We start from the raw sequence: 27,340 nt of genomic DNA on the forward strand, positions 1-27,340 counted from the left end.
CCACCAGCTTGAACCACGATCAGGAGCCCGGGTAGCTGTAACTGCCAAGAACATTTCTCAGAATCACCCTGCCAGCCACATGCTGGTGGCTGGCAGCACCTCTGCCTCCCAGGGCTAGATTCCCTGAGGGCCTCACGAGCTGCTGGATTCCCCCACCTTCAAGTACCTTGCACAATTCCTGCCCTACCCTGCCCTGCAGTCTGCCAGTCCTCAGTGTTTTGCCTTTTCAGAGCTGACAAAGTCCCAGTCCCAACAAAAACAAGCTTCCACATTGAAGTGACTTATGGCAAATATTTTCTGAAGTGATTTCTATACTTTTATAATAACCCTAAAATAATAAACAACATAGTGTCTTGACAAAGTGAAATTGTAGTGGCTTCAAGGAACCATGGTTAAACCCACGAGGGGATGTCCAGCATGAGAATTCTCCAGTTTCCTCTTCTGTCCAGAGCTGTGCTCTCAGTGAGGGGACTACTGGTTGTCTGACTGGTCACGCTCCAACCATGACGCCTAAACATTGCTTTCTAGGCTTCCTCATCAGTTTCTTCCCGACTGGTGTCATAGGTAAGTGCTTCACTTCTTTTTAATTGCTCACGACTTTGTCATCTGAGTCTGCTCAAGGGACTGCTGGAAAGGGCTCTAGTGCTTTTCTTGGCTTTGTCCAATTGTCAGCTTTCTTCTGACATGAAATGGTCAGAACAGACATGGGGTCAGTCTCTCTCTGCAGCCTGCGTAACTCCAGGTGGACTTAATATGTAGCTACTAAAGAGGAGACACTTAAGAAACTTCATACTTCTTTTGCCTTCAAGGGACACTATAGCATAGTGGTTATGAGCAGGCTCCTCAGCCAGACGACCTGAGTCTGGATCCCAACTCTGCCATTTACCATCTAGGAAACCTTGGGCAATTGACTTTACCCCCGCTGTGCCTTAATTTCCTCATCTGTAGGATGGGGATTGTAAGTCACTGTGAGGATCACACGAGTTAATATATACTCAAGTGCTTAGAGCAGTGCCTGACAGAATAGAGACCATAAACTGCATGTGAGAATTTGCTGTTGGTCTTCACAGAGAACTTTTTAAGAGCAGAGAACAACTTGTCACCCCAAGATACCTCTGATCAAAGCCATTAACCCCCCCCCCCCGTTAAAGATAGGTACCTCTCAGTGTAAATGACTCAAGTAATGTTCCCAAGACAATACAGTTGCTCAGGGACTGATAACATGAAAGCAATTCAAGCCCTCATTGTTCAGAAATGTATGGATTTGAGTAGACTATACTTTTGGTCCTTGGCAATAGAAAGGGCTCGTTTAGCAAACTATGGCGGGAAACTAGTGCTGTCAAAATGATTCGGGGCTCTACATGTTACCGGGCCTGTAACTTGGGGCAAGAGGCACAATGTCCTTAAGCCTCAACTTCCCCATCTGTAAAACGTGCTACCTTATTCAGTGGTTGTGAATATGGGATAAGACGTAAGGCTTTCGGCACAGTGCCTGATACTTGTCTAATGTTCCTATGTGTTCAGTGGTCGGTGGATGCCACAGGAGGAGGAGGAGGGAAAGAGGGGGAGAAAGAATATCCCCAGGCCCTCGTTGTTTTTCCGCACCGTTAGCTCCCCTCTCTGAGGCTTTGCTCTTGGTTTCTGTGGTGGGTGACAGGCAGGCTCTGCAGTCAGATGCCTGGGTACAAAATCAGCGTCAGCAATTTTGTCTGGAAGAGGGAGACTGCAATAGTCCCTTTTTTGTCGAACAGCTGGGCAGATTGAGTTAAGGCAGGTACAGGCCCTCAGCACCTGGTACACAGTGATTTGGTCTTATCGTCGGAGGGAGCCGCAGTGATGGTACAAAAGTGAGACAAGAAATCCAGAGACAGAGGCGCTAAAGGACACTGAACTGACTATCTTCAGGGGTGGCAAATCAACTCTAGGCGCAGGATCCAGGAGATAGTGTTCCTCACGTCCTGACACTTCTGGAATTTTTCTGTATTACAAGGACTGATCCGGTCGTGATTTGGGTGAGCTAAATCAATGGCGGCGGTAGGCTCTTTCCAAGGACACACCACCATTTGACACACTGAAGGAGTTCCAAAAAATAAAAATAAAAGCAAACAAAAACCAACCAGCCCCCTTCATTAGAACATAACAAATCTTGAATGTTCAGAGCTGAGATCGTGGGCTCAGAAGTACATTCTTGCATCTCAATGATTTTTTGAGCAAAGGTTTAAAGGAGGTGAAGAAAGGAGGTGTGCAGAGTTCCAGGGTGGAGCAGGGCCAGTGCAGGGACACACCCGGCGGGAGCACACCCAGCACGGTGGGGCAGGAGACAGGAGAGCATCCTGGAGAAGGGGGCGTCTGGTAGGAGATGAAGTCAGGGGAAAAGACGAGGTTGTTTCCTGATGGCCTCTCCTTCTGCCCAACTTCCTATCCCTGATCGGAAAGGTCACACTTGTTGGTGAGGAAAACTTTATCTCTGCCCCATCTTAGGCTTTCAGCCTAAGTTAACAAAAAGGCAGATTAACGAGAGAAAAACAAATCATTCGTTAACACGTGCAGCACGTATCAAGAGGGAGGAACATAAGCGAAGAGTGACTCAGATGGCGGTTTAGTGTTCCAGCTCATCTGGCATCTTCAACAAAGAGCGATACATTCACACAGACCTGACGGGACACAGGAAGGCAGGTTTAGGCTTCTGAGGGTGGCAAACTGTGGTAAGGTCAATATACGGGAGGAAACTAATGGAAGGTTTGTTGGCAGACTCCTCTGGCGTCCTCCTGGGCCGAGAAGTCTGTCTCCAATAAAAGGAGAATTTATATCTTGCCTTTAGGCAGAAAAGGGGGAGGGTATCGAGACTTTTCCTGTGTTTGTTGCTTCTTCATTGCCTTCAGCTCACAATATATTTTTTTTAAATGTCTAAGAGGCCTATTTTAGAGGGACATGGTCTAGTTTCCTTCAGATTCTAGAATACAATTTTGTCAGAGTCTCTTGCCTCCACGGGACTGAATGCAGGTGAGACTGATCACCCACTCAGTGAATGAAGGAACGAAGCATAAGCCACTGACAGTACACACTTACCCTCTCCTGCTGCCATTAGACTCAAGATTCTTTTCAGGAACAGTGGGCCCCACAACAGGGCCTTGGACGGTCTCCCCTGATAGCATGGACAGGTTCATCTCAGCAATTATGCTTGAGTTCTTGGAGCCAGGATGCAAGCTGGTAAGTGCAGCCATTCAGGACCCGGGCAACAAGGGCTGATCACCTGGAATAAAGCCAGGTCAGCTGGGAGAGGTTAGGGGCCAGTAAGGCAAGACCCAGCAGTTGAGCAAGATCCTGAGAAAGGAGAAACCGAGTGCTGGGCTGAGGGCCTGGAACAAAAATGGATCCCAGGCAGAATTTTGCCTCAGTGTAGCAGTCACATAATGGCTCCTAGGAAAGTGGGTGAGTGGCCTTGGTGTGGGCTTTTCATCTTGGTCATTACATTCCATCACCATCACGGAAGGGACAGAGGACACTAATTTTTCACTGCTATTTATTCCCTGTAGAGCTTGTGAATAGGGTGGGAGGCTATTACCACCTTTTTTTTTTTTTTTTTTTTTGGCCGGGAACACGGTTGTTCTGCAACTTGAGCGTGCATAAAAATCCTTACATTCAAGATTCAAAATGTTGACTTCTGGCTCCACCTCTCCCAACTGCACTTCTAGCAACTACTTTAGGAACACCTTCTGCAAGCATCACACTGCAAAGTATTGCTAAGAACAATGGTGCCCGTGTTCATGTTCAAAGTTTTTCCGTCTCTTTTTATTTTAGAAACTCAGTCAGCCCACGAGTGTCTGAAACCCCAGAGAGTACATTTCCAGTCTCGAAATTTTCACAACATTTTGCACTGGCAGCCTGGGAGGGCTTGCACCAGCAACAGCAGTATCTATTTTGTGCAGTATAAAACGTAAGTAATTTGAGCTTCCTCCAGCTGACCGAGATGGCCCCTGGAATTACATGCTCTAGAATGCAGTGGAGTGTTAGGATCTTTTTTCAGTTTCAGAGGGTTTAAGAAGAAGCAGAGGCAGGGACAGGAGTGCCTTGTCTCCTTGAAGGCTTCCTGGGGATACAAAATGCACGATGATGTGCATTCTGTTGGGGAGACGCTTCATCCCTCAGAGACCTAGCGCCGAGACCTTACCAGCTGAGCCTCTGGCTTCACAATGGAGCCTGGCACATGGTGGGCTCTCTACATATTTATCTAGTGAATGTTGGAAGCAAATTGCTTAGCACATAGTAGGTACTCAACCAAGCTGACGTTATTGACAGCTGAAGAAGCAGCTATGGGGCACATGGAGATGAGCGTACAAAATATATTTTAATCCAAAAGTCATTTTTGAAAACTTAGAAAATTCTTTTCAAAAACAAATGGCGCCTGTACCGTGCTGCAGCATGCTCCTCGGGCTGCTTCTGGTGGATCACTGCCAAATTCAGATGTAAGCAATTCCTTTCCTGGATCGAGGCCTGGAAACAGAAACCCCTGATTTGCAAATGGCGGGTTTTCCCACTCACACATTTCTGGAGGTTTTTTGAGGCTCCTCCTTCTCTTCCACATTTTGAGATGCTGGCTGAGAGATACTGACTGAGACAGAGATAGTATAGTTTCACGTTCACGATTTTTCATTCAAAATTCAGAAAATCAGATGTAGCTGTGGACCAAAATAGCAATTCTTATTCCATACCCTCATCCCTGTCTCTCTAGCACAAGGGTAGGTTCAAGGTCAGATTTGCCCATTTATTAACCTCTTGTTAATGTCACAAGAACTATTTCCAGAAGTTTTTCAGTCTTTAACTCCTGCTGCTTTTCTCAACATATTTTGTATAGCAACCGTAAAGTTTATGCATCTTTATTTATACATTAAAATTTATGCAACCCCCGCTCCATTTTCAACAAAAGATCGACGAGATGTGTTGAGTAAGCAATACCTGAGATGAAAAGTGGTAGCAACTTCTCAGAATCGGCCACATTACTCAACAGCAGGCTGATGAGAAGTGAAGAAAACCACAGGGTTGAAACCTCAGAAGCATTAAGGATGTGGGAAGCTAGTACTCAAAAGTGGAAGTTGGTTCAGATACCAGAAGAAAAACTTCACTAAGTATTAAAAACCCCAAAACCCTTTTGCTACTGATACAGAAGGTGTCAGGCTTGAGTTTATCTTTCAGCAAGGTAACGCTTTGATTAACAAGAATAAAACTAAAAAAATTTTTTTTAAGATTTTAAAAAATTTATTCATTTGACAGAGAGAGCGAGCACAAGCAGGGGAAGAGCAGAGGGAGAGGGAAAAACAGGTTTCCTGCTAAGCAGGGATCCCGATGCAGGACTGGATCCCAGGATGCTGGGATCACGACCTGAGCCGAAGGCAGACACAACGGACTGAGCCACCCAGGTGCCCCAAGAATAAAAACTTTTTAAAAGATACATGAGTGCAGCTGGAAGCTTTCACAGTGGTACTGATGTTGGAGGACAAAAATCCCAACTAGTCTAAAAAATTAACAGACTGAAAAAATGGAAGACTCCTTCAATGGGAAAAAAAAAACACACAACAACCCTCAGATCTTTGCCTTTTCCCTTCTATAGGTATGGACAGAGACAATGGAAAAATAAAGAAGACTGTTGGGGTATTCTAGAATTCTTTTGTGACCTTACTAATGAAACATCAGATATACAGGAACCTTACTATGGACGGGTGAGGACCACCTCGGCTGAGATCCACTCGGGCTGGACCATGACGCAACGTTTCACTCCCTGGTGGGAAAGTGAGTTCAGGGAGTTTCTTTGCATTTGCTCTTCCTGCCCCTGAGTAGCCCCACAAACCAGGCCCTGTGCTTTGCTGAGCTTTATAGAATCATCTCGTTTGACCTAATTCTCAGAACAACCCTAGAAGATGGCTTTTACTATCCTTATTTTATAGCCCATGAAATCAAGGCACCAAGGCTCCAGTGCTTGGCCAGTTCTCATGGCTTGCACGCCCCAAGTCAGGATTCACATTCTGCTGCATCTGACTGCAGAGCCCACAATCTAGCCTGCTGCCAGACTGCTACCTCCTAGGAAGAAAAGTAGTTTCAGACAGCGGAAAAGGAGTCCTAAAGCTCTATTCCTTTCCTAAGCATGGGAGTGAAGTTCCGGACGATACACTTCAGAAGGATTTTTTGTTGAGGAAATTAAGACTTTTTGTCATCCACCCAAATGGGAGACCAGAAGTTTGCTCTTATATTCATTTCTCAATGACATATTATTTTTTCTAATTTAGTCATAATCCTAGAATAATATAATCTAAAATGTGAATTATAAAATAAACCATTACCATGTAAAAAACTAGACAGAGGAAGAGAAAAAGAAAAGTGTTTAATGTATATATATGTGTGTGTGTATATACATATATATGTGTGTATATATATATAAAGGCACGCATACCAAAGCAAGAAAGAAAATATGGATATTTACTGCAGTCCTCATAATCACCACTAGTCATGAAGGTAGTTAATATCTCTAACTTCTCTCAGTATTTAACTCAATGTTCGCTTTCTTTCCAGTCAGTACCTCAGCTCTTCACTCTCATGGAGTTGGGTTCTTTTTGGTCTTTCCTATATTCGTTTAACATAACCTTACATTAATTTTTATCATTGAATAGAAGAGCTCTAGAGGCACCCCAGAGGATACTAAGCATACTTCTACCTGGTCCTGTGGTATATATAGCAACTCTGCTTCCCCTTGATATTTGGAACCAGTTGCCCCAGACAACACATAAGGACCTCATTTTCTCTGTGTTGGTTAAATGGCATGAAGAACTCCAGTCAGGAGGCAGCTTCAACTTCCAATTCTTTGAAACCATTGTTATAACCAAGTGTATGGGAAACAAACCATTCATGAGTCGTTCACCATGTTTAATAGTGAGGATTATATACTTCTTATATCCTAGGCCAGTGAACGCCATCTATGAAAGAAATAGCACCATATATCGGTCACAAGATTAGAGCATATATATACCAGTTCATAGGCCACCTCACAAGGTCCTGTCTCTCAAACTGTGTTTTCAATTAGCCACTTTACCTTCCTATAAAACCAAGGGTTTCTAAGTGATGGGATATATCGGAAGGCCAAATATTTTTGTGGGTATGAGACTGACTTCACCTCTTCCACATGAACTTGGTTCTTCTCTCATAAGCAATGTATGGTCGAATATTATGCTCATGAGTAAGACGTCGCTACAGTCACTCTAGGGTGGTCAGGGGGGCTGCTGATAAAAGCAGAGAAGACGAATCTATCATCAGAAAAGTGTCCAGTCCACTCTGTCTTATCTCCTCACTGTTAGAAGGGATTAAAAAAATCTACTATATACAGTGAACTATACTAGGGGTTCAGCATTGGTTCTCCTCACAGGGAAGGTGGACTCTCAGTAGTGTCACCACAAGCCTTGGCCAAAGGAAGTCCATATTGTTGAGTCTATATATAGTCTCCATCCCTTTCACACAGCCATTTTGTTCATGAGCCTAAGGAATAAGTATGAGACACTGGGGAAATAGGCTTTCACTGCCTCCCTGTAGAGTTTTTTAAACAACTTTATTGAGACATAATTGACACCCCTTTCAATTACCTATATAATGTGTACAATTCAGTGGTTTTTAGTATATTAATAGATATTACAACCCTCACCTACAGCCAATTTTAGAACATTTTCATTACCTCAAAAAGAAACACCATACCCCTTGACTATCAGCCTCTTACTCTCTCATTTCTCCAGCCCCTTAGTCCCAGGCAACCACTAATCTACTTCTTGTATCTATAGAGTTAGGGAACTCTAACATTCTTGACATTTCATATGAATGGAATCATGTAATATGTGGTCTTTTGTGACTGGCCACTTCCACTTAGCAAAATGTTTTTTAAGGTTCATTCACATAGCATGTATCAGTACTTCTTTCTGTGGCTGAATAATATTTCAGTAGATGAATATATAACATTTTGTTTATCCATTCCTCAGTTGATGGACATTTAATTTGTTTTTACATTTTGGCTATTGTAAATAGTGCTCCTATAAACATTCACGTACAAGTTTTGTGTAAACAAATGTTTTTATTTCTCTTAGGTATATACATAGAAGTGAAATCCCTAGGTCTCATGGTAACTCTGTTTAATCATTTGAGGAACTGCCAGACTATTTTCCAAAGCAGCTGCACCATTGTATATTCCCTTCAGCAGTGTATGAGAGTTCTTATTTCTCCACATCCTTAACAATACCTACCTGACTTTTTGATTATAGCTGTCTTAGTCAGTATGAAGTGATATCTCATGGGTTGTTTTGGTTTTGTTTTTTGTTTTTGTTTTTGTTTGAGAGAGAGAACACAAGAGCAGGCAGAGAGAAAGAAGCAGACTCCACATTAAGCAGGGAGGACAATGTAGGGCTTGATCTCTGGACTCCGGGGTCATGACCTGAACCAAAGGCAGACACTTAACCGACTGAGCCATCTTGGCACCCCCCTCATGTGGTTTTGATTTGCATTTCCCTGATGATTAATGGTGTTGAGTATCTTTTCATGTGTTTATTGGCCATTTGTGTATCTCTCTTGGAGGATAATCTATTTCGATCCTTTGCCATTTTTAAGTTGGATTATTTGCTTTTTATTATTAAGTTGTAAGAGTTCTTTATTTTTAAGATTTTATTTATTTATTTGACAGAGAGAGAGACACACTGAGAGAGGGAACACAAGCAGGGGGAGTGGGAGAGGGAGAAGCAGGCTTCCCCTGGAGCAGGGAGCCCGATGAGGGGCTCAATCTCAGGACCCTGGGATCATGACCTGAGCTGAAGGCAGACACTTAATGACTGAGCCACCCAGGCACCCCAAGAGTTCTTGATATATTATGGATACCAGACCTTAGTCAGATATATGATTTTCAAATATTTTCTCCCATTCTGTGGTTTGTCTTTTCACTTTCTTGATGGAGTGATTTGAAGCACAAAATGTTTTAATTTTGATGAACTATTTTTTCCCTGTTGTCCATGCTTTTGGTAATATCTAAAAATCTTTTGCCAAATCTAAGGCTATGGAGGTATATCTTAAGTTTTCTTAAAAAGAGTTTTATAGTTTTAGCTCTTACATTTAGGTCTTTGATCCATTTTGAGTTCATTTTTGTGTATGGTGTGAGGTAAGGGTCCACCTTCATTCTTTCATAAATGGCTATCCAGTTGTCTAGTGTCATTTTGTTGAAAAGGCTATTCTTTTACCCTTGAATGATCTTGGTGCTCTTGGTGAAAGTAAGTTAATCGTAGACCTGTGGGTTTATTTCTAAATTTTCAGTTTGATTCCAATGATCTATATGTCTTTCCTTGTTCCAGTACCAAGGAATTTTTTTAAGATTTTATCTATTCATGGGGCGCCTGGGTGGCTCAGTCATTAAGCGTCTGCCTTCGGCTCAGGTCATGATCTCAGGGTCCTGGGATCGAGCCCCACATCAGGCTCCCTGCTCAGCGGGAAGCCTGCTTCTCCCTCTCCTTCTCTCACTGCTTCTGTTCCCTCTCTGTGTCTCTCTCTGTCCAATAAATAAATAAAAAAATCTTAAAAAAAATTTATAAAAAAGATTTTATCTATTCATTTGAGAGAGAGAGAGAACAAGTCAGGGGGAGTGGCAGAGGGAGAGGGAGAGACTTCCCGCTGAGCTGGGAGCCCGATGCTGGGCTTGATCCCAGGACCCCAGGATCATGACCTGAGCTGAACGCAGACACTTAACTGACTGAACCACCCAGACACCCCCACACTGTCTTGATTACTGTTGCTTTGTAGCAAATTTTGAAATTGGGGGGTGTGAGCCCTCCTACTTTTTTTTTTCTTTTTCAAGATGGTTTTGGCTATTCTGGGTCCCTTGCAATTCTATATTCACCTAGATTTTTGAAAGCTTCCTTTTGGTAGGTGTATTTTGCTTTGCATTCACATGGACACAGAAATATTTGCTTAGGGGTCCATCCATATACTTCTTATCCAGACCTCCTGCCACCAGCTGAGTGTGTTTAACACTGTAGAAGTCCACTTCTGGCCAGTACCATCATGTCATGCAGAGCCTTCTGGGAACCAGGCTTCTTCTTCTTCTTTTTTTTTTTTTTCTTCTTACGTTAAGTGGTCATAAGGGACTCTTCAAGATGCCATAACTGTAGAGGAGGAAAAAGTGATAAGGCAGTAGATATAGTTGCACTGAGAGGATGGACCACCTACTTTCACAAACTAACTTGATGGTAAGACCTACTAGAGGGTGGACTCCTATAATCCATTTCCACTTAATATTGGCATGTTTTTGAACACTTTATGATGTTCTGTATCAGAGGACACCCAGTTCATGATAGGAAATTCAGGTCACATGTTTCCCTAATATCCCTTGACTCAAGTGTTCAGTTTTTATCAGGGCTCAGGGAGTCTGGAACTTTTTCTCAAAAGAAAAATAGTTATTTTCTAAAGAGGGTATGACTTTGTTCCAAAGACTTAGAATCGCCACAGTCTCTAAATAGCATCCTGATCTGCCAGAGATAATTTGAAGATTGTTGGATTTTCTGGATCATAAAAGACAAGAGGCAGAGCTGCTTGTTGGCAACATGAACTAGTTGAGAAGTCTGTCATTTAGTCTGGGTCCTTCTCAAAGCTGAAAATTTTACGGGTTACTTTGCAAATGGGTAACACAACTAAATGCAGTCTGTGTTTCCTCCAAAATGCATAGAGACCCAACAAATCCAGTGAATCTTTCTTAGCAATAGAGGATGCAAAGCAACTTGCCTTTTACTTGAGAGGAAATGTCTCAACAAACCCCAGAGGAAATTTAACTCCAACACTCTCCTTCAGTGTATCTTACTAAAGCATCTACAGTGTGTAGGACTTAAGGTATACCAAGTTCAATCAGCACCATGAGCTCTTTAGTGGACCAACATGATATCCGGTGGTACAAAGATCAAAGACCCTGTAGATTATATGTGACAGAGATCTAGATGACAATGAAAGCCAAGTGAAAGGAAATTGTTCTGATGCTTTCTAATTATTGGAAAAAGGAAGGAAAAAATTCTCCAATCAATAGCTATATTGATTGGCTCCAGAACAGAGATACTGTAACTGAATAGCAATCACACCATGGTTACCACCTGAGTACATTTACAATTACCCTTTTTATTATTCAAGATCCATCTTTTTGGAAGAGGAGGGTATAATTCAAATAAATGAGTCAAGTGGGGAAGTGATACATCTCACCACTCCTGCATTTTTCAAGATGTTTTTGATGCACAAATTTTGTTCAAAAGAGGAACTCCATTGGCTTCCACTTGGCCTTGCATCCCATAATAACTTCTATGCCACAGATCAGGGAACTGGAATGGAAATGAATTCTATCAGTTGTTGTGTATATCTCATTAAATTTACTTTTATTACCTGACCACTATAAGAATGCACTATATGAGGCATTCTGAGTCCACAGAGATTATCATCAACTCAGAATCAGGGTCCCATTACTGGCCAGAGTCTGTACTTACCTTTCTCCAGTTCACAGTTATCCTCTAGGGAAGGATGAAAGAAGATTTATCATAAAATAGGTAGCATTATTACTTCACTTGCCTTCCAAATCTCACCCTAGTGATCTAACTAGTGCAATGTCCAATTAAACACAAACTAATTAGATCATGTCCAGAATGCTAGATGCATTGGAATTTAGAATAAGGCATCTTTAGTTTTGCAAGTGTTCAACTAGTAGAAGAGTGGAATGGGAATTGAGCAAACTATCAATGGCATCCAGCACAGTATTTCTTGGAATAACTCGAGATTCAAGCCCAATACATTCTACCACCAATTCTCTGGTTGAGGAAAAGGAAACTGTATGACTAAGCTGGTAGACAGCAAAGAGGGAGTTTGAGGAGTAGTTTAATTACTATATTCAAGTCTAGAAAAGGGGTCAAGTTCAAATTTGTTCCTCAAACAAAGCTTTCTTGAGTATGATCCATTAGGTTAGTTGATACGATTAGCCAGAGACATTGGCCAAGATGAGCTTCAACTCAATTATATTTTAATTTAGATAGTGTTGCATTAAGAAGAGTTTGTGTTCTCTCTCTATGACTATCCCATGAAGGAAAAAAAAAACCCCAAAACTAAAAAAGCCTTCTGCCAGGACCTCTTAAGGAGAGAAAAAAAAGCAGGGTGTAACATAGTCAAAACTGGAGATACTCTTGTTGAAGAGATGATGAGAGCCCTGCTCACTTGCCTGTTTCCTTACCTTGAACTTTGCTTCTCCTGCCACAGGTCCTGAGGATTTCTGAAAATAATGTTTTGAAAAACACGTTGCTAGGCTATTAGAACAGCATGTTCCTAGAGTCTGTGACAGGCCTAATGAATCAACTGGCTGCATTGACTCATCTGAGACCTGTTTCTGAACATTGGGGTGTGGTTTTAGGTTAAGGGATTCTGGCTCCTGGTATCTATCGAGGGACAAAGCAACATTAAAAACAACAACAACAACAACAACAATAAGAAAAAAAAAAACCCAAAAAACTTCTAAAGTTAAAGCAGCATTTGAGGCTCAGTATGATTTCAGTATTTTTTAAAACCATATTTTCTTGAATTAAAAATAGCTGTGGAGTTTTGGAGTAGGCTGGATTTTCTAATGGAGTGACTTAAATTCAGATTAAATAATCACCTTGGCTCCATTCATTCTGCAAGTATTTATGAAGCACTTACTATGTTCTGGACATTATACTAGGTCCTGGGGAGAAAATAGGAAGCACAGCAGATAAAGAAGTTTCTTTCTTCACAGAGATTTCTGTTTAATGGAGAAGACAGACTTTAATAAAATAGTAATACAAACAAACATAACATGATACCAATGGCAGGTGGTACAAAAGAGATCCACAGTGCTATCAGAGCCTAGTCAAGGAGGGACCTGATCAGGGATGTCAGGAAAAGCATCTCTGGGGAAATGACACTTGAGCTGACATCTAAAGATGAATGGAGGTTAACTAGATAAAAAATGTTGGAGGATTTCCAGGCAAAGGGAATAGCATTGGCAAGTCCCTCTGGCAGGATGAAGCAGGTCAAGGACAAGAGACTGAAAGATAGATGCATGGTGAAGAAGAGCAGGCAGGAGGAATGTGAAATAAAAGGGGACCACTGGAGAGATAGACCAGGAATGAAAATTTTCTATTAAGGAGTTATGACTTCTTCCAGAAAATACAAAGTAATTTTTTTTAGATTTTATTTATTTTTTGAGAGAGAGAATGAGAGAGAGAGAGAGAGAGAGAGCACATAAGAGGGGGGAGGGTCAGAGGGAGAAGCAGACTCCCTGCTGAGCAGGAAGCCCGACGCGGGACTCGATCCCAGGACTCCAGGATCATGACCTGAGCCGAAGGGAGTCACTTAACCAACTGAGCCACCCAGGCGCCGTACAAAGTAATTTTTTTAAGATTTATTTATTTATATTAGAGAGAGAGCTCATGGGGGGGTAGGGGCCAAGGGAGAGAATCTCAAGCAGACTCCCCACTGAGCATGGAGACTGACATGGAGCTGTATCTCACCACCCGGAGACCATGATGTGAGCTGAAATCAAGAGTCCGACTGAACCACCCAGGTGCCCCTGGAAAAAATATAAAGTAATTTTAATCAGGGATGACATGATCAGATTTGTGTGTTGAAAAGATCACTTTGGCTATATTCAGAAGTACAGATCAGAAAAAGAAGAGATTGGATACAGGTAAGTGAGTTAGTGAGTTCTTTTTTTTTTTTTTTTTCTTTATTAACATATAATGTATTATTTGTTTCAGGGGTACAGGTCTCTGTGATTCATCAGTCTTACACAATTCACAGCACTCACCATAGTACATACCCTCCCCTAGCCACCCCATCCCTCCCACCCCCCTCCACTCCAGCAACTCTCAGTTTGTCTCCTGAGATTAAGAGTCTCTTACAGTTTGTCTCCCTCTCTGGTTTTGTCTTATTTCATTTTTCCCTCCCTTCCCCTATGATCCTCTCTCTTGTTTCTCAAAATCTTCATATCAGTGAGATTATATGATACTTATCTTTCTCTGATTGACTTATTTCACTTAGCGTAATACCCTCTAGTTCCAATCTTGGCATCCATGTTCATCAGGGATATTGGTCTGTAGTTCTCCTTTTTGATGGAGTCTTTGTCTGGTTTTGGGATCAAGGTAATGCTGGCCTCAAAAAATGAGTTTGGAAGGCTTCCTTCCATTTCTATTTTTTGGAACAGTTTCAGAAGAATAGGTATTAATTCTTCTTTGATTGTTTGGTAGAATTCCCCTGGGAATTGCTCTAGCTAGCACAGGCATTTTCACAATATTTCACAAGAGCCCTGGCTCTTGTTTGTTGAGAGATTTTTAATTACTGCTTCAATTTCCTTAGTGGTTATGGGTCTGTTCAGGTTTTCTATTTCTTCCTGGTTCAGTTTTGGTAGTTTATACATCTCTAGGAATGCATCCATTTCTTCCAGATTTTCTAATTTGCTGGCAAAGAGTTGCTCATAGTATGTTCTTATAATTGTTTGTATTTCTTTGGTATTGGTTGTGATCTCCCCTCTTTCATTCATGATTTTATTTATTTGAGTTCTTCCTCTTTTCTTTTTGGTAAGTCTGGCCAGGGGTTTATAATCTTATTAATTCTTTCAAAGAACAAGCTCCTAGTTTCATTGATCTGTTCTACTGTTCTTTTGGTTTCTATTTCATTGATTTCTGCTCTGATCTTTATTATTTCTCTTCTCCTGCTGGGTTTAGGCTTTATTTGCTGTTCTTTCTCCAGCTCCTCTAGGTGTAGGGTTAGGTTGTGTATTTGAGATCTTTCTTCTTTCTTGAGAAAGGCTTGTATTGCTATATACTTTCCTCTTAGGACCACCTAAGAGGTGGTCTGCATCCCAAAGATTTTGAACAGTTGTGTTTTAATTTTCATTTGTTTCCATGAATTTTTTTAATTCTTCTTTAATTTCCTGGTTGACCCATTCATTCTTTAGTAGGATGCTCTTTAGCCTCCATGTACTTGAGTTCTTTCTGACTTTCCTCTTGTGATTGAGTTCTAGTTTCAAAGCACTGTGGTCTAAAATATGCAGGGAATGATCCCAATCTTTTGGTACCACTTGAGACCTGATTTGTGATCCAGGATGTGATCTATTCTGGAGAATGTTCCATCGATGCACATAGAGAAGAATGTGTATTCTGTATGCGTTGGGTGGGAATGTTCTGACTATATCTGTGAAGTCCCATTGGTCCAGTGTATCTGGACCTTTATTTCCTTGTTGATCTTTTGCTTAGATGATCTGTCATTTCAGTGAGGGGGGTGTTAAAGTCCCTAGTATTATTGTATATGGTCAGTGTGTTTCTTTGATTTTGTAATTAATTGGCTTATATAGTTGTTGCTTGATGTTATGGGGCATAGATATTTACAGTTGTTAGGTCTTCTTATTGGATAGGACCCTTTTAAGTATGATATAATGTCCTTCCTCATCTCTTATATATAGTCTTTGGTTTAAATATAATTTGTCTGGTTAAGGATTGCCACCCCAGCTTTCTTTTGATGTCCATTAGCATGGTAAATGGTTTTCCACCCCCTCACTTTAAATCTGGAGGTGTCTTCAGTCTAAATGAGTTTCTTGCAGACAGCATATCGATGGGTCTTGTTTTTTTTATCCAGTCTGATACCCTGTGTCTTTTGATTGGGGTATTTAGCCCATTGACATACAGGGTAACCTATTGAAAGATATGAATTTAGTGCCATTCTGTTGCCTGTAAGATGACTGTTACTGTATATTGTCTCTATTCCTTTCTTGTCTATGTTACTTTTAGGCTCTCTCTCTTTGCTTAGAGGACCCCTTTAAATATTTCTTGTTGGGCTGGTTTGTTGAATTGCAAATTCTTTTAGTTTTTGTTTGTACTGGAAGCTTTTTATCTCTCCTTTCTATTTTCCAATGACAGCCTAGCTGGATATAGTATTCTTGGCTGCATACTCTTCTCGTTTAGTGCCCTGAATATTTCATGCCAGTCCTTCTGGCCTGCCAGGTCTCTGTGGATAGGTCTGTTGCCAATCTAATGCTTTATCTACCGTTGTAGGTTACAGACCTCTTGTCCCAAGCTGCTTTCAGGATTTTCTCTTGTCTCTAAAACTTGTGAGTTTTACCATTAGATGTTGGGGTGTTGACCTATTTTTATTGATTTTGAGGGGGGTTCTCTGTATCTCCTGGATTTTGATGCCTGTTTCCTTCCCCAAATTAAGGAAGTTCTCTGCTATAATTTGCTCCAATATACCTTCTGCCCCTCTCTTTCTCTCTTCTTCTGGGATCCCAATTATTCTAATGTTTTGCTTTATGGTATCACTTATATCTCGAATTCTCCCCTCCTGATCCAGTAGTTGTTCCTCTCTCTTTTTCTCAGCTTCTTTATTCTCCATCATTTGGTCTTCTATATCACTAATTCTCTCTTCTGCCTCATTTATCCTAGCAGTTAGAGCCTCCATTTTTTATTGCACCTCATTAATAGACTTTTTGATTTCAACTTGGTTAGATTTTAGTTCTTTTATTTCTCCAGAATGGGATTCTCTAGTGTCTTCTATGCTTTTTTCAAGCCCAGCTACTATCTCTATAATCATCATCCTGAATTCTAGTTCCAACATCTTACTAATGTCTGTATTGATTTAGGTCCCTGGCAGTCGGTACTGCCTCTTGTTCTTTTTTTTGAGGTGAGTTTTCCATCTTGTCATTTTGTCCAGAGGAGAATAGATGAATGAGAAAATAAAATGCTAACAGGATAACAACAACCCCAGAAAAATATACACTAAACAAATCAGAAGAGACCTTCCAGAAATGGTTGCTTTTCTGTTCAGAGAGTTGCTGCTATTATTTTCTTCGACCTCCTGTTGAGTTTGTAGGTGTTCTGAATGGTTTGATAACTATCTACCTGAATTCCTGGGACCAGAAGAAACTTAGGTCTCCTACTCCTCTGCCATCTTGCACCTCCCCCGCGAGTTAGTGAGTTCTTGTAATAGTCTGTAAGAGTCAGGATTTGGCTTGAATTAGGAAATGGAAAGGACTATAAAAAATTTATCATTGAAGAGACATTTGGTAGGAAAAATTGGCAGGGCATGGTGATGGGTTGTATGTAGAAATAAGGAAGAAGGACATGTCAAAGATGACCTCTAAGCTTCCAGCTTGCATAATTGGATGAATCACTGAGATTTTTTTTATGAGGTTTGATGGAAAAAGACCAATTTGATGGGGTACAGAGTATTGGAGATCATAAGTCAGTTTTGAATATGTTGAGTTTAATATGCTTTTCAGATATCCAAGGGAAATATCTATGCAGATCCAGAACTCTATTAGACACACATTGGCATATAGTACAATGGGCATTGATAGGACTGCTGAAGCAGGAAGAAGTATTGAGAAGGAGTGTTGAGTAAGGCCAGATATTGAAAGAATCTCAACAAAAGATGCCTGAGTAGGGAAGACATATCTCAAAAGGAGACTGAGAAGAAATAGCCAACAAGGTAGGAGGAACCCAGCGGACTGGTATATTTGTGAATGGTCTGGGAAGAGAATATTTCAAGGAGAGAGCAGTTGAGTAAAATGGACTTGTGAGGTCAAGTAATCCTAAACTGTCCACTGTAACACAATCACGATTCAGTGCATAGGTCAAGAATGGTCACTCGGTTACAAAGCTCAGCATCCTAGATCACACACCAGGAGCTCCTGTGATGTCTGCAGCCAGGCTCACTGGTATTCTAGGCCAATGCTTGAAATATATATTTCACCTGTATTTAAGATTAAGTATCACATTAAGCAACCAAATCTAAGATAATGAAGGTATACATTCAAAGGATAGGTTCTGCATGCATATGATTAAAAGGAAATTCTTCAGTAATAATAACTTGGGCCAGAAGGCGCAAGGATTGGTCAGCTTACACATAAATTTTAAAAAGTGAAAAAAAATACATAGTAGTATTTAATCTTGCCACTATTCATCCTTAACTAATGTCTACCAATTGAAATAAGTCTAAACTCTGAGTCACATTATTAAAAAAGGACTGGATTTTTTGGTTTTGGTTTTTTTGGTGCTAGATATGTGATAAGAATGTTAGAAATATGTTTTTTATCTAGGAGAAAATTAAACATACATCAAACTAGCGTATAAAACTAAGAAATAACTCATTCTTCTCATCTTGCAAGGGATACACAAGGGGTCTGTGGTCACTAGAATTTGGAACATGGAAATCACAAAGAGGATTAAATACCAACTACCTCAGAAACTTAAAGTGTAAACAAAGGGGAAATCCTTCACCAAGCAATTATGCAAAATTTCTCACATTTGAAAAGTGAATTAACAACTTTTGGTTTCAGATTAAATGGCGTGGGTTGGAAGTTGCAAGGGTAGAAACTGTCTTCTTCTAAAATGCTCACAAAGTCTGGATAAAACATTACACATTCTTTTAACTCTACAGAGGAACATGAAAGAAAGGAAATCTCCAGGGTCCAAAACAAAGTAGCTGGAAACCAGAAGGGAAACCAGAGGATAAACAAAGTGAAGACTTATTATCCTGTGGGCATTTTCCCACCTTGGTAACTAGACCCTGAGTGGTAACAGCCATTCCTGGGGCAGAAGACTAGGTTATAGCCCACACAAGGTGGGGAGTTAAGACTAGTACCCTCACAAAATCTTGGACACTTGGAGGCCTCCTATAAATAAAAGAGCAGACTAGGAAAAACCCTTCCAAGAAAGAGGAAACAAAGGAGGGCCTAGTCTCAGTATTTACTCTGTTAGCAATTAGGTGTTTCCTAAATTCATAAAGCCTTGAGATTCAAATATATCCAACTTTTGTGTTTCAGAAAACACCAACTTGAGGTTGAACCAGGTTGATGGTGCCACAGGACAGCTTGCAGACACAAAACCAAATACCAGAGTTCAGAAGAATTGCAACACATCTAGGGTCATTTGATTTGTGTCCACTGTGTAGTCCAGTGGAGTCACTATGGTCTAAATGAGACTAAATAAAACAATAAATCATGTTCCCCTACATCACCCATTTATAAAATCGGTCTGGCTGGCTGAAAACAATAAAACTCAGCAGTTGTATCTTGTCGGCCAAAGTGCCTGCTTCTATTTTTGTAAGTAAAATTCTATTGTAACATAATCACACCCATTCATTTACATTTTGCTTGTAACTGCTTTCCTACTGCAAGAAATGGCAAAGTGGAGTAGTTACAGAAGACTCACGTACCGCCCAAAAGCCTGAAGTAGTTATTATCGGGCCCTTTACAGAAAATGTTTGCTGACTACCATTCCATAAGATAACATGGGAGAATATTTTTCATAACTTTGGGATGGGCAGATCCCCAAAAGTACTAATGCTGAAGGAAATAACTGATAAATCGGGCTACACTAAAATTAAGAATTTCTATTTATCAAAATATACTATTAAAATGATGAAAATGCAAGTCACAGAAGATATTTACAATGTCCTTGATAAAGGACTATGTTCAGAATGTACAGCAAACTCTTACAAATTAATAAGACCAGACAACCAATTAAAAAGTGAGCAAAAGACTTGAACAGCTCTTTGCAAAAGAGGCTAATAAATAATAAATGGCTAATAGACACATGAAATTCCATTAGTCCTCAGGAAAACGTAACTCAGAAACACAATGAATTGGTACTATAGACTTACCAGAATGGCCAAAATTAAAATTTGTAAAAATAATAATGTCAAGTGTTACAATGTGAAAAATAGGAACTTTCATATACCACTTAAGGGAATATAAATTGGTGTGTCCACTGAAACATGGAAATATCTATAAAAGCTAAATCTATATACAATAACCTAAACCTGTGAATAAATTGTGATATTCATACAATTAAATACTACATAGCAATCAAAAGAACAAACTCTTGATACATGCAACAACATGGATGAATATATACATATATATATACAAATAGGCAAATATATATATATACATATTTGTATGTATTTGCTATTTGCTAGGGCTGCCACGGAATACCACAGATCACTTGCTTAAACAAGAGAAATTTACTTTCCCACAGTTCTGAGTCTAGAAGGCTAAGGCCAAGTGCCGGCAGGTTTGGTTTCTTCCAAGGCCTCTCTCCTTGGCTTTCTCTCTGTGTCCTCACACAGTCATCTCTCTGTGCTCATGCGTGTCAATGTCTTCTTAGAAGGACACCAGTCATATTGGATTAGGCCCCACCCATATCACTCATGAAGTCAGTATGACTTTATTTTACCTTAATTACCTCTTTAAAGGGCTTCTCTCTCCAAATATAGTCATATTCTGTGGTACTAGGGATTAGAGCTTCATCCTATGAATTCTCAGGGGATACAATTCAGCCCATATATATATATATATATATATATATATTGCTATATATATATATAAATAGTGAAAGAAGCCAGACACACAAAAAAAGTGTATATTGTATGATTTCAAACACTTAAATATATGGGGATGCCTGCGTGCCTCAGTTGGTTAAGCATCCAACTCTTGATTTTGGCTCAGGTCATGATCTTGGGGCCATGGGATCAAGCCCCACATTGGGCTCCACACTCAGCATGGAGTCTGCTTGAGATTCTCTCTCTCTCTCTGCCCCTCCCCTGCTCAGGTGCGCATGCTTTCTCTCTCTCTCTCAACAAATGAATAAAATCTTAAAAAAAAAAAAACTAATGTATATGATGATAGAAGTGAGGACAATTGTGATTATCTTCTGGGGCTAAGTAATGGGAGAGAAAATGAAGGAAGTTTCTGGGGTGCTAATAATGTTCTGTTTTTAATCTGGATAATAGCTCTTCAAGAGTGTTTATTTGTGAAGATTTGTTGAGCCATATGATTTATTTATTTATGATTTATTTTATCTGTCAATATCTAACTTACAGGTCAATAAAAGTTTATTTAAAATTTAAAAATTCATACTTACCTGGTGGGAGAGATAGCATGATCATGAAGGTGGTTCTCTCAGGGTGAGGCTCATCCATTGCACTCAGGTCATTCTGACCCCTGCAATTTCCCCAAGCACAGGAAATTCGGCTGCACAGTTTCTGCTGGTAGAGGACTGTGTTCACACTTTCCTCTGATTTAAAAAAAAAAAAATTAAAAATTAAATTAAAAAAATTCAAACAAAAGTAACAAAAACGAAAGTATCAACTTTAGACATGTGCTCACAATAAAAACACAAGGGAACAGATCAGTATAAGCAAGTTTGGAACAAACAGTCATCTACCGGACTAGCCTTTCAAGTATTTATAATAGTGGAAGCAGATAGCAAAGTAAATAAAGACATAACAGAGGAAATAAAAGCATAATCAAAGTTCAAAATATTATTTTTAAGGACCAAATAGATTGAAAAAGACCCAAATAGAGCTCATCTGATAAAGGTATCAGTCTTTGCAAAGAAAAAATTATCTTTAAAGAAACTTCTCAGACATTCATATTTTAGGTGTCAACAGTATCTCTTTATAATGATTTCTGCCAGATCTCTGATTTTAATCTTGACTTGTTGTTATCTAGAGTGTGTTCATGTGAAATATTATATTTTTTGAATGATTTGTCAAATTTTCCTATTCTTTCTCCAGCAAAAATAGATCCTCCCGTCATGAATATAACCCAAGTTAATGGATCTTTGTTGGTGATTCTCCATGCTCCAAATTTACCATATAGGGACAAAAAAGGAAAAAGTGTATCAGTAGAAAATTACTATGAGCTAGTATACCGAGTCTTTATAATTAATAATTCACTGGAAAAGGTAAGTTCAGGTGAATTGATAAGTTTGGTATTTTTCTTTTGTTCACTTAAGTAACATTTTAGCTCTAAAGTATGTCCTCTCTTTTGCCACTCAATCCCCTCTTACTTTTCTTAACCTTTTTTTAAATTCCTTCTCACTTCCACCCTCATTGATAAACAATTAGCAGTTGGCATCACCATTACAACTCTTGTGTATGTGTATCTGTGTTTCTGCCTTTGTTCAGCTGGTGTCCACTTAATCTTGCTTGCATATCTAAAGATTGGTGTGAATGATATTTAATTCCATACTCATTTTTATGGATTTTACACAAACTTTTCTTTTCTTTTTAGTGTTCAACGACTCATTAGTTGCGTATAACACCCAGTGCTCATCACAACACGTGCCCTCCTTAATACCCGTCACCTGGTTACCCCATCCCCCCACACCCCTCCCTTCTGTAACCCTCAGTTTGCTTCCCGGAGTCCAGAGTCTCTCATGATTTGTCTCCCTCTCTGATTTCTTCTCATTCAGTTTTCCCTCCCTTCCCCTGTGGTCCTCCGAGCTATTCCTTATGTTCCACATATGAGAGAAACCATATAATAATTGTCTTTCTCTGCTTGACTTATTTCACTTAGCATAATCCCCTCCAGTTCCATCCATGTCGATGCAAATGGTAGGTATTCATCCTTTCTGATGACTGAGTAGTATTCCATTGTATATATGGACCACATCTTCTTTATCCAATCATCTGTTGAAGGACATCTTGGCTCCTTCCACAGTTTGGCTCTTGGGGACATTGCTGCTATGAACATTTGGGCACACTTTTTAAGTGGCTTTTGGGTCACAGCATTATGTCTTTATGCCAATTTTGCTATAATATTTTAATCCACCATCAGTGCCTTTATCTTGTATGATGCTTAATTGAATGTTCCTTTTCAGTGTCCATCTAAGGCAGGGTTCCTTTGGTTCTAAGGAACAGAAACCTGTTTAAACTTGTTCACACAGAAAAGGGGAGGGAGAGGGGAGTTTTATTAGGAGGTAACAAGTGATCTTAGGGACAGGCAGATGCAGGAAAGATAGTGCTGCCAGGCTTTGAAGTGACTGGGAAGGACAAATGGAGAAGCAGTTCTTAAAGGATGTGAGTTCATCTCTCTAGCCACATGTTGTACAGTGTCTCCAGTGGTCTCCACGTCTCCCCCATTCTCCTCACTGTACAGTCCAAATTCTTGGACAAGAGACTCTGGCCACTCGGTCAGCCAGTCAGCAGCCCTCATGTTGCATGTACGTAGCCATGACCTGTCCATTTATCAGGCTCTGAATAAGGACTCTGGAGGAGGATGTGTCTGGGAAGAAAGCCTATAACCTAACTACTACTGAGACCACGGAGAACTTATTAATTTTATCACAAATAGGGCAAGTTGGTGACTAACCAAAAACCATTTACAATCTTATTTTTCCCCTTTATGTATAGGAGCAAAAGGTATATGAAGGAGCCGGCAGAGTTGTTGAAATTGGAGCTCTGGCACCTCACTCTGTTTACTGTGTGGTGGCTGAAATGTACCAGCCCATGCTAGACAGAAGAAGTCAGAGAAGTGAAGAGAGATGTGTGGAACTTCCTTGAAGGAGTATGGAGTGCTCCACAACATGGAAATCGAAAACTCTCTGAGAATGGGATGGCTCATGGTTGAAGGATCTCACTGAAAGTTGTGTTTATATTTTCTTGATGCAGCCTTCACCATTACACCTCAGGGAACTCTTTGTTTATCCATTCTTTCTTCCTTTACGTTGTATTTGTGAACTAACTTAAGCAACACTGCTCAAAACATTGGAATTTAAAGAGGAGGCAGAGAATAAAGGGCTCTCTGAAATGCAGAACTTTATTTCTCAATGTAACATCCCAACAACAATCTGCATTTGCTCTAAGCTAAATAAACATTTGAGAGCCAAGGTAAGAGTAGGCATTTAACAAACTATTGTTGGATTAATTTTTTTTAAGATAACATTACAGACAGAAGCAATCCTGAAGCAATCCTTTTTCACTCTCTATTGAGACAGTTAACTTGACATAGATAGGCCAATTTTTGCATAACTGGAACTTTTACCTGAATGAATATTTTCCCATACATTTCCTATTTCATATGAATATACTGTCTCATACATTTCTATTATAAGATATTTCTACTTAATGAACTAATATTTTCTTTTAAATTCTATGTAAATAAAAATAGTATTTGAAAAAAACTCATGATCTCTGGACTAGTATCTAGATTAATATTGACAATGACATCTAAATACCAAAGGAATCCTATGCAACACAATTTCTCTCATTTACTCACATTAAGGTTTTCTTTTCTGTGTTTGTTTTTTCATATTGCCATAAAATAATTTATCCTTATTCTCAAAATCAAGTAAATATCTTTTAGCAACAAAGTAAAAAGAAGCTTTGATCCCAATTTATACCATACTTACTATTCAACCCTCCTGGGCAAAGGGTCTCTTGCTGGTGGCACCTTCATATTCTCTATATACAAGGATGTTATGAATGACATTTTGATTGGGGGATGTGGGGGATGGTTGGAGACCAGGTAGAGAAGTTGGCTTGGAGCTGAAAGCACACAGTGGGTGGTAGGCTTATTTGGGAGAGGGACTGAAGTGGACAGAGATTATAGGGCCAAAGAAAACCCATCAATGACCTCCCAGCAGCTCCACTGCCCCCTGAGCAAAGGTCTGTGGCCTAAGGCTGTGTAGGCAAAAAAAAAAAAAAAAAAAAAAACTGCTTTCTCCACTTTGGGCTTTGTCTTGTATATGTGTTTAAGGTTGTCTTTCTTGTGAAGAGATACATATCAGATAATATTTGTACAGTTCCTCATGAAAACTGCTCCAAAATGTGATAAAAATATAGTAAATGCTTCTGGTTATATACAATTACACACAATAATAGATGGATTAAAAATTACCCAGAATTGCATGGAGGGAGAGAGTAAGAGACAGAGCAAGAGCTAGAGAATTAGTTTCATTGCTTTCCCATATGGTCAGAAAAAAATGAATTTGAGCATAGATCTAGAGACAATCTCAGCCCAATACCAAAAACTGACCATAAAAATGGATGGAGGGATGGTCATTTCTCCCGGCACATCCCTCAGCAGGTTCAGGCTCCAGTCCATACAAGTCTGCATTTGCACATACATTAATTATATCTTTAACCCTCACATCTGCCCACAAGGCAGTCATGATTATCATGAAATAGAAGGTCACTTACTTTACGGGTGAGCCTCCGAGAAGTTGTGATTTGACAAGGTCAGAGACCATAGCTATCTGCTTCAAAGCTTAAGCGCTTTTATCAGACCCTCTAGAAATTTCTCTGGGATTTTGTACATACAGATATCCCTTTAGTTTGCTAGTTAAAATTCCTTTTTTTAAAAAAAGATTATAGGGGCGCCTGGGTGGCTCAGTCGTTAAGCATCTGCCTTCGGCTCAGGTCATTAGGTCCTGGGATCGAGCCCCGCATTGGGCTCCCTGCTCCGCGGGAAGCCTTCTCCCTCTCCCACTCCTCCTGCTTGTGTTCCCTCTCTCACTGTCTTTCTCTCTCTGTCAAATAAATAAATAAAATCTTAAAAAAAAAGATTATATATTTGAGAGAAAGAGAGAGTGTGAGTGGGGGAGGGACAGAGGGAGAGAATCTTCAAGCACACTCCTGATTGAGTGGCTAGCCCAATTTGGGGCTCGATCCCATAACCCATGAGATCATGACCTGAGCTGCAACCAAGAGTTGGATGCTTAACTGACTGAGCCACCCAGGACCCCTAAAATTCCCTTTTTTAAATGTCAGTTTCACTCTGTTGAACTTTGGGACTTTTTTTTTTTTTTCTTTAATGTCAGTTGGTATACTGAAGGGCAAGTATTGACTTTTAAGACAAGAAAGCAATGGGGGCAGGAAGATCCGATGGGACAGCTGGGCAGCTGGTGGGTAGCCATCTGCTTTCAGGGACAAATAGAGCAGCATCAGTAATACCTGTTTGTCCTGGATGGTTGGAAGGTATGTATTCACTGGAAAGATCTCTTAAGTCTATATAGTTATTAGCAAACATTCCCTAGTTGGCAATCTCCAAGTTGCCTTGAAGGCTAGTATCAATAATTTCTATGGTATCTTGATTTTCAAGAAGAAATTCAGAAATTCAGAAATTTATTTTATAACAGAACACCCAAAGTTTTCAAGGCAAAAAACAAATCCAGGAAAACCAAAAACCAAAACCAACAACAGTAGCAACAAAACAACCTGATGAGTTGAAAAGCTGATACAAAATAACTCTAGACAAGCCTTTTAAAATTATAACCATAGAAATTCTTACACCAAACTGTATGATTCCCTTTAATTATATGCCATTTACCCAGAGACATAAGTGAACTTGGAGAATAGAACATTTTTTATTATTTCAGTGGATTTTCCCTTGTTTATTTTATCATGCTGGTTGGGACCATATTCTCTAGAAAGGAAAGTGGGCCTCTGTGTCTTAACAATAATAAAACTCACTACATAGCCCAGTGCTTGGTGTTGCTCAGAGTGAACAACCAAAATTGATCTCTACAGAAGAGGAGTGATCCTGAGAGAGGGACCTTGACCCTGACTCCCCAAAGATGTCAATTTTTTTTTTTTTTTAAAGCTAAGACCTCAATCCCTTTCAATACTTCAGTGATAGCTAGCCTGTCTTTACTTACCTCCCTGCTGTGGGCAGGGGCTGGCCCATTGGATATTCTTTCCCCTGTCTAGGCTTTCATCCTTTCTGACCCCCCTGTTGGTGACGAAGGCAACCATGAGCCAGTTCTTTCAGATATTTGCATTGGGGCTTTTTATCTATCAAAGATTAATCTGGAGCAATATACTTTGCCTTGAGTAAAACTAATTCCAAATATACTATGCAACTAGAAATATATATTTTAGGCAGAAAGGCCCTTTTCCCTGCCCTTGAAATCATACCAAAGCTGATGATCCTGGAGATGAGTCTGTTTAATCCTGTTCAAGGTCTAGAAAGGTGGGAGATGGTGAGAAGAGACAGCACAGCACCTAGGTAGATCACTGCAGAGCTGATATTTTCTTCCCAGTCACCCCTCATGTCATCCACTGACCCTAAGATTACCACATAACAGCCCCCATAGCTCTGCTTTTCTTTTTTGCCCCTGTTTTTCACTTTATCAAGGGAGTTTCCTTACCCGCCACATGCACAGCACCTCCACATAGTGGGATCTGATTTAGGTAGGTCAATCAGGGTTCTTCTCAAATACTGAGAACAGAGGAGAGAAGCCTGCTCTTTCCTCTGGGATCATGCACTCTGAGGATCAGCTAAATGTGGAGCCATCACGGGCCAACTTTCCCACTGGATAGAGAAGCCCATTAGTGACTGAAGTGAACACAAAGGAAAACAGAGCAGAGATGGAGAGAGAGATTTCTGATGGTATTCAAGTAAATCCAGTTGAACTTTGACTTGAGTGAGCAAATAATTTACTTTTACCCCTTACTTTATTTTCACTAAATTTCTATCACTTTCAACCCAGAGACCCTTGACTAGTAGAAT

The 27,340-nt window shown here is 40.1% G+C and overlaps 1 protein-coding gene, 1 long non-coding RNA gene and 1 other non-coding gene across 7 annotated transcripts in view; 2 read left to right on the forward strand and 1 right to left on the reverse strand.

Annotated features, from left to right (window-relative positions):
* The first annotated feature begins 259 nt into the window (after window positions 1-259).
* Window positions 260-23,899, forward strand: IL22RA2 (interleukin 22 receptor subunit alpha 2). Of its 4 annotated transcripts, XM_027600836.2 has the most exons (5): window positions 260-564; window positions 3,802-3,937; window positions 5,609-5,787; window positions 21,622-21,791; window positions 23,242-23,899. In XM_027600836.2, the coding sequence occupies exons 1-5, from the start codon at window positions 504-506 to the stop codon at window positions 23,389-23,391; spliced, it is 696 nt and encodes a 231-aa protein (XP_027456637.2). In that variant the 5' UTR covers window positions 260-503; the 3' UTR covers window positions 23,392-23,899. The 4 variants fall into 4 exon arrangements, with proteins under 4 accessions (XP_027456637.2, XP_035584216.1, XP_035584215.1 ...); XM_035728323.1 differs by lacking the exon at window positions 21,622-21,791 and having other exon boundaries at window positions 23,242-23,383; XM_035728322.1 differs by lacking the exons at window positions 21,622-21,791; window positions 23,242-23,899 and adding an exon at window positions 18,866-19,218.
* The window catches only part of LOC113926196, a 76,986-nt gene continuing 60,831 nt past the window's right edge, over window positions 11,186-27,340 (reverse strand). For both annotated transcript variants that reach the window (XR_003521221.1, XR_003521222.1), the window contains exons 5-7: window positions 20,967-21,119; window positions 12,266-12,304; window positions 11,186-11,369 (exon numbers count right to left, since the gene is read on the reverse strand). This is a non-coding gene — a long non-coding RNA (uncharacterized LOC113926196). The remainder of the gene's footprint in view (window positions 11,370-12,265; window positions 12,305-20,966; window positions 21,120-27,340) is intronic.
* On the forward strand, window positions 20,959-21,122 carry LOC113928168. The gene has a single exon (XR_003521845.1). It is a non-coding gene; the product is annotated as a U1 spliceosomal RNA (small nuclear RNA).

Source organism: Zalophus californianus, chromosome 7 (genome assembly GCF_009762305.2).
Source record: "Zalophus californianus isolate mZalCal1 chromosome 7, mZalCal1.pri.v2, whole genome shotgun sequence".
Classification (NCBI taxonomy): domain Eukaryota; kingdom Metazoa; phylum Chordata; class Mammalia; order Carnivora; family Otariidae; genus Zalophus; species Zalophus californianus.

Excerpts from the sequence above, each read along its gene's own strand:
- IL22RA2 (XM_027600836.2), top strand. The coding sequence starts at position 504 with ATGACGCCTAAACATTGCTTTCTAGGCTTCCTCATCAGTTTCTTCCCG. Across the intron at positions 565-3,801 it reads CTTCCCGACTGGTGTCATAG|AAACTCAGTCAGCCCACGAG; the intron begins GTAAGTGCTTCA and ends TTTTTATTTTAG. Across the intron at positions 3,938-5,608 it reads TATTTTGTGCAGTATAAAAC|GTATGGACAGAGACAATGGA; the intron begins GTAAGTAATTTG and ends TCCCTTCTATAG.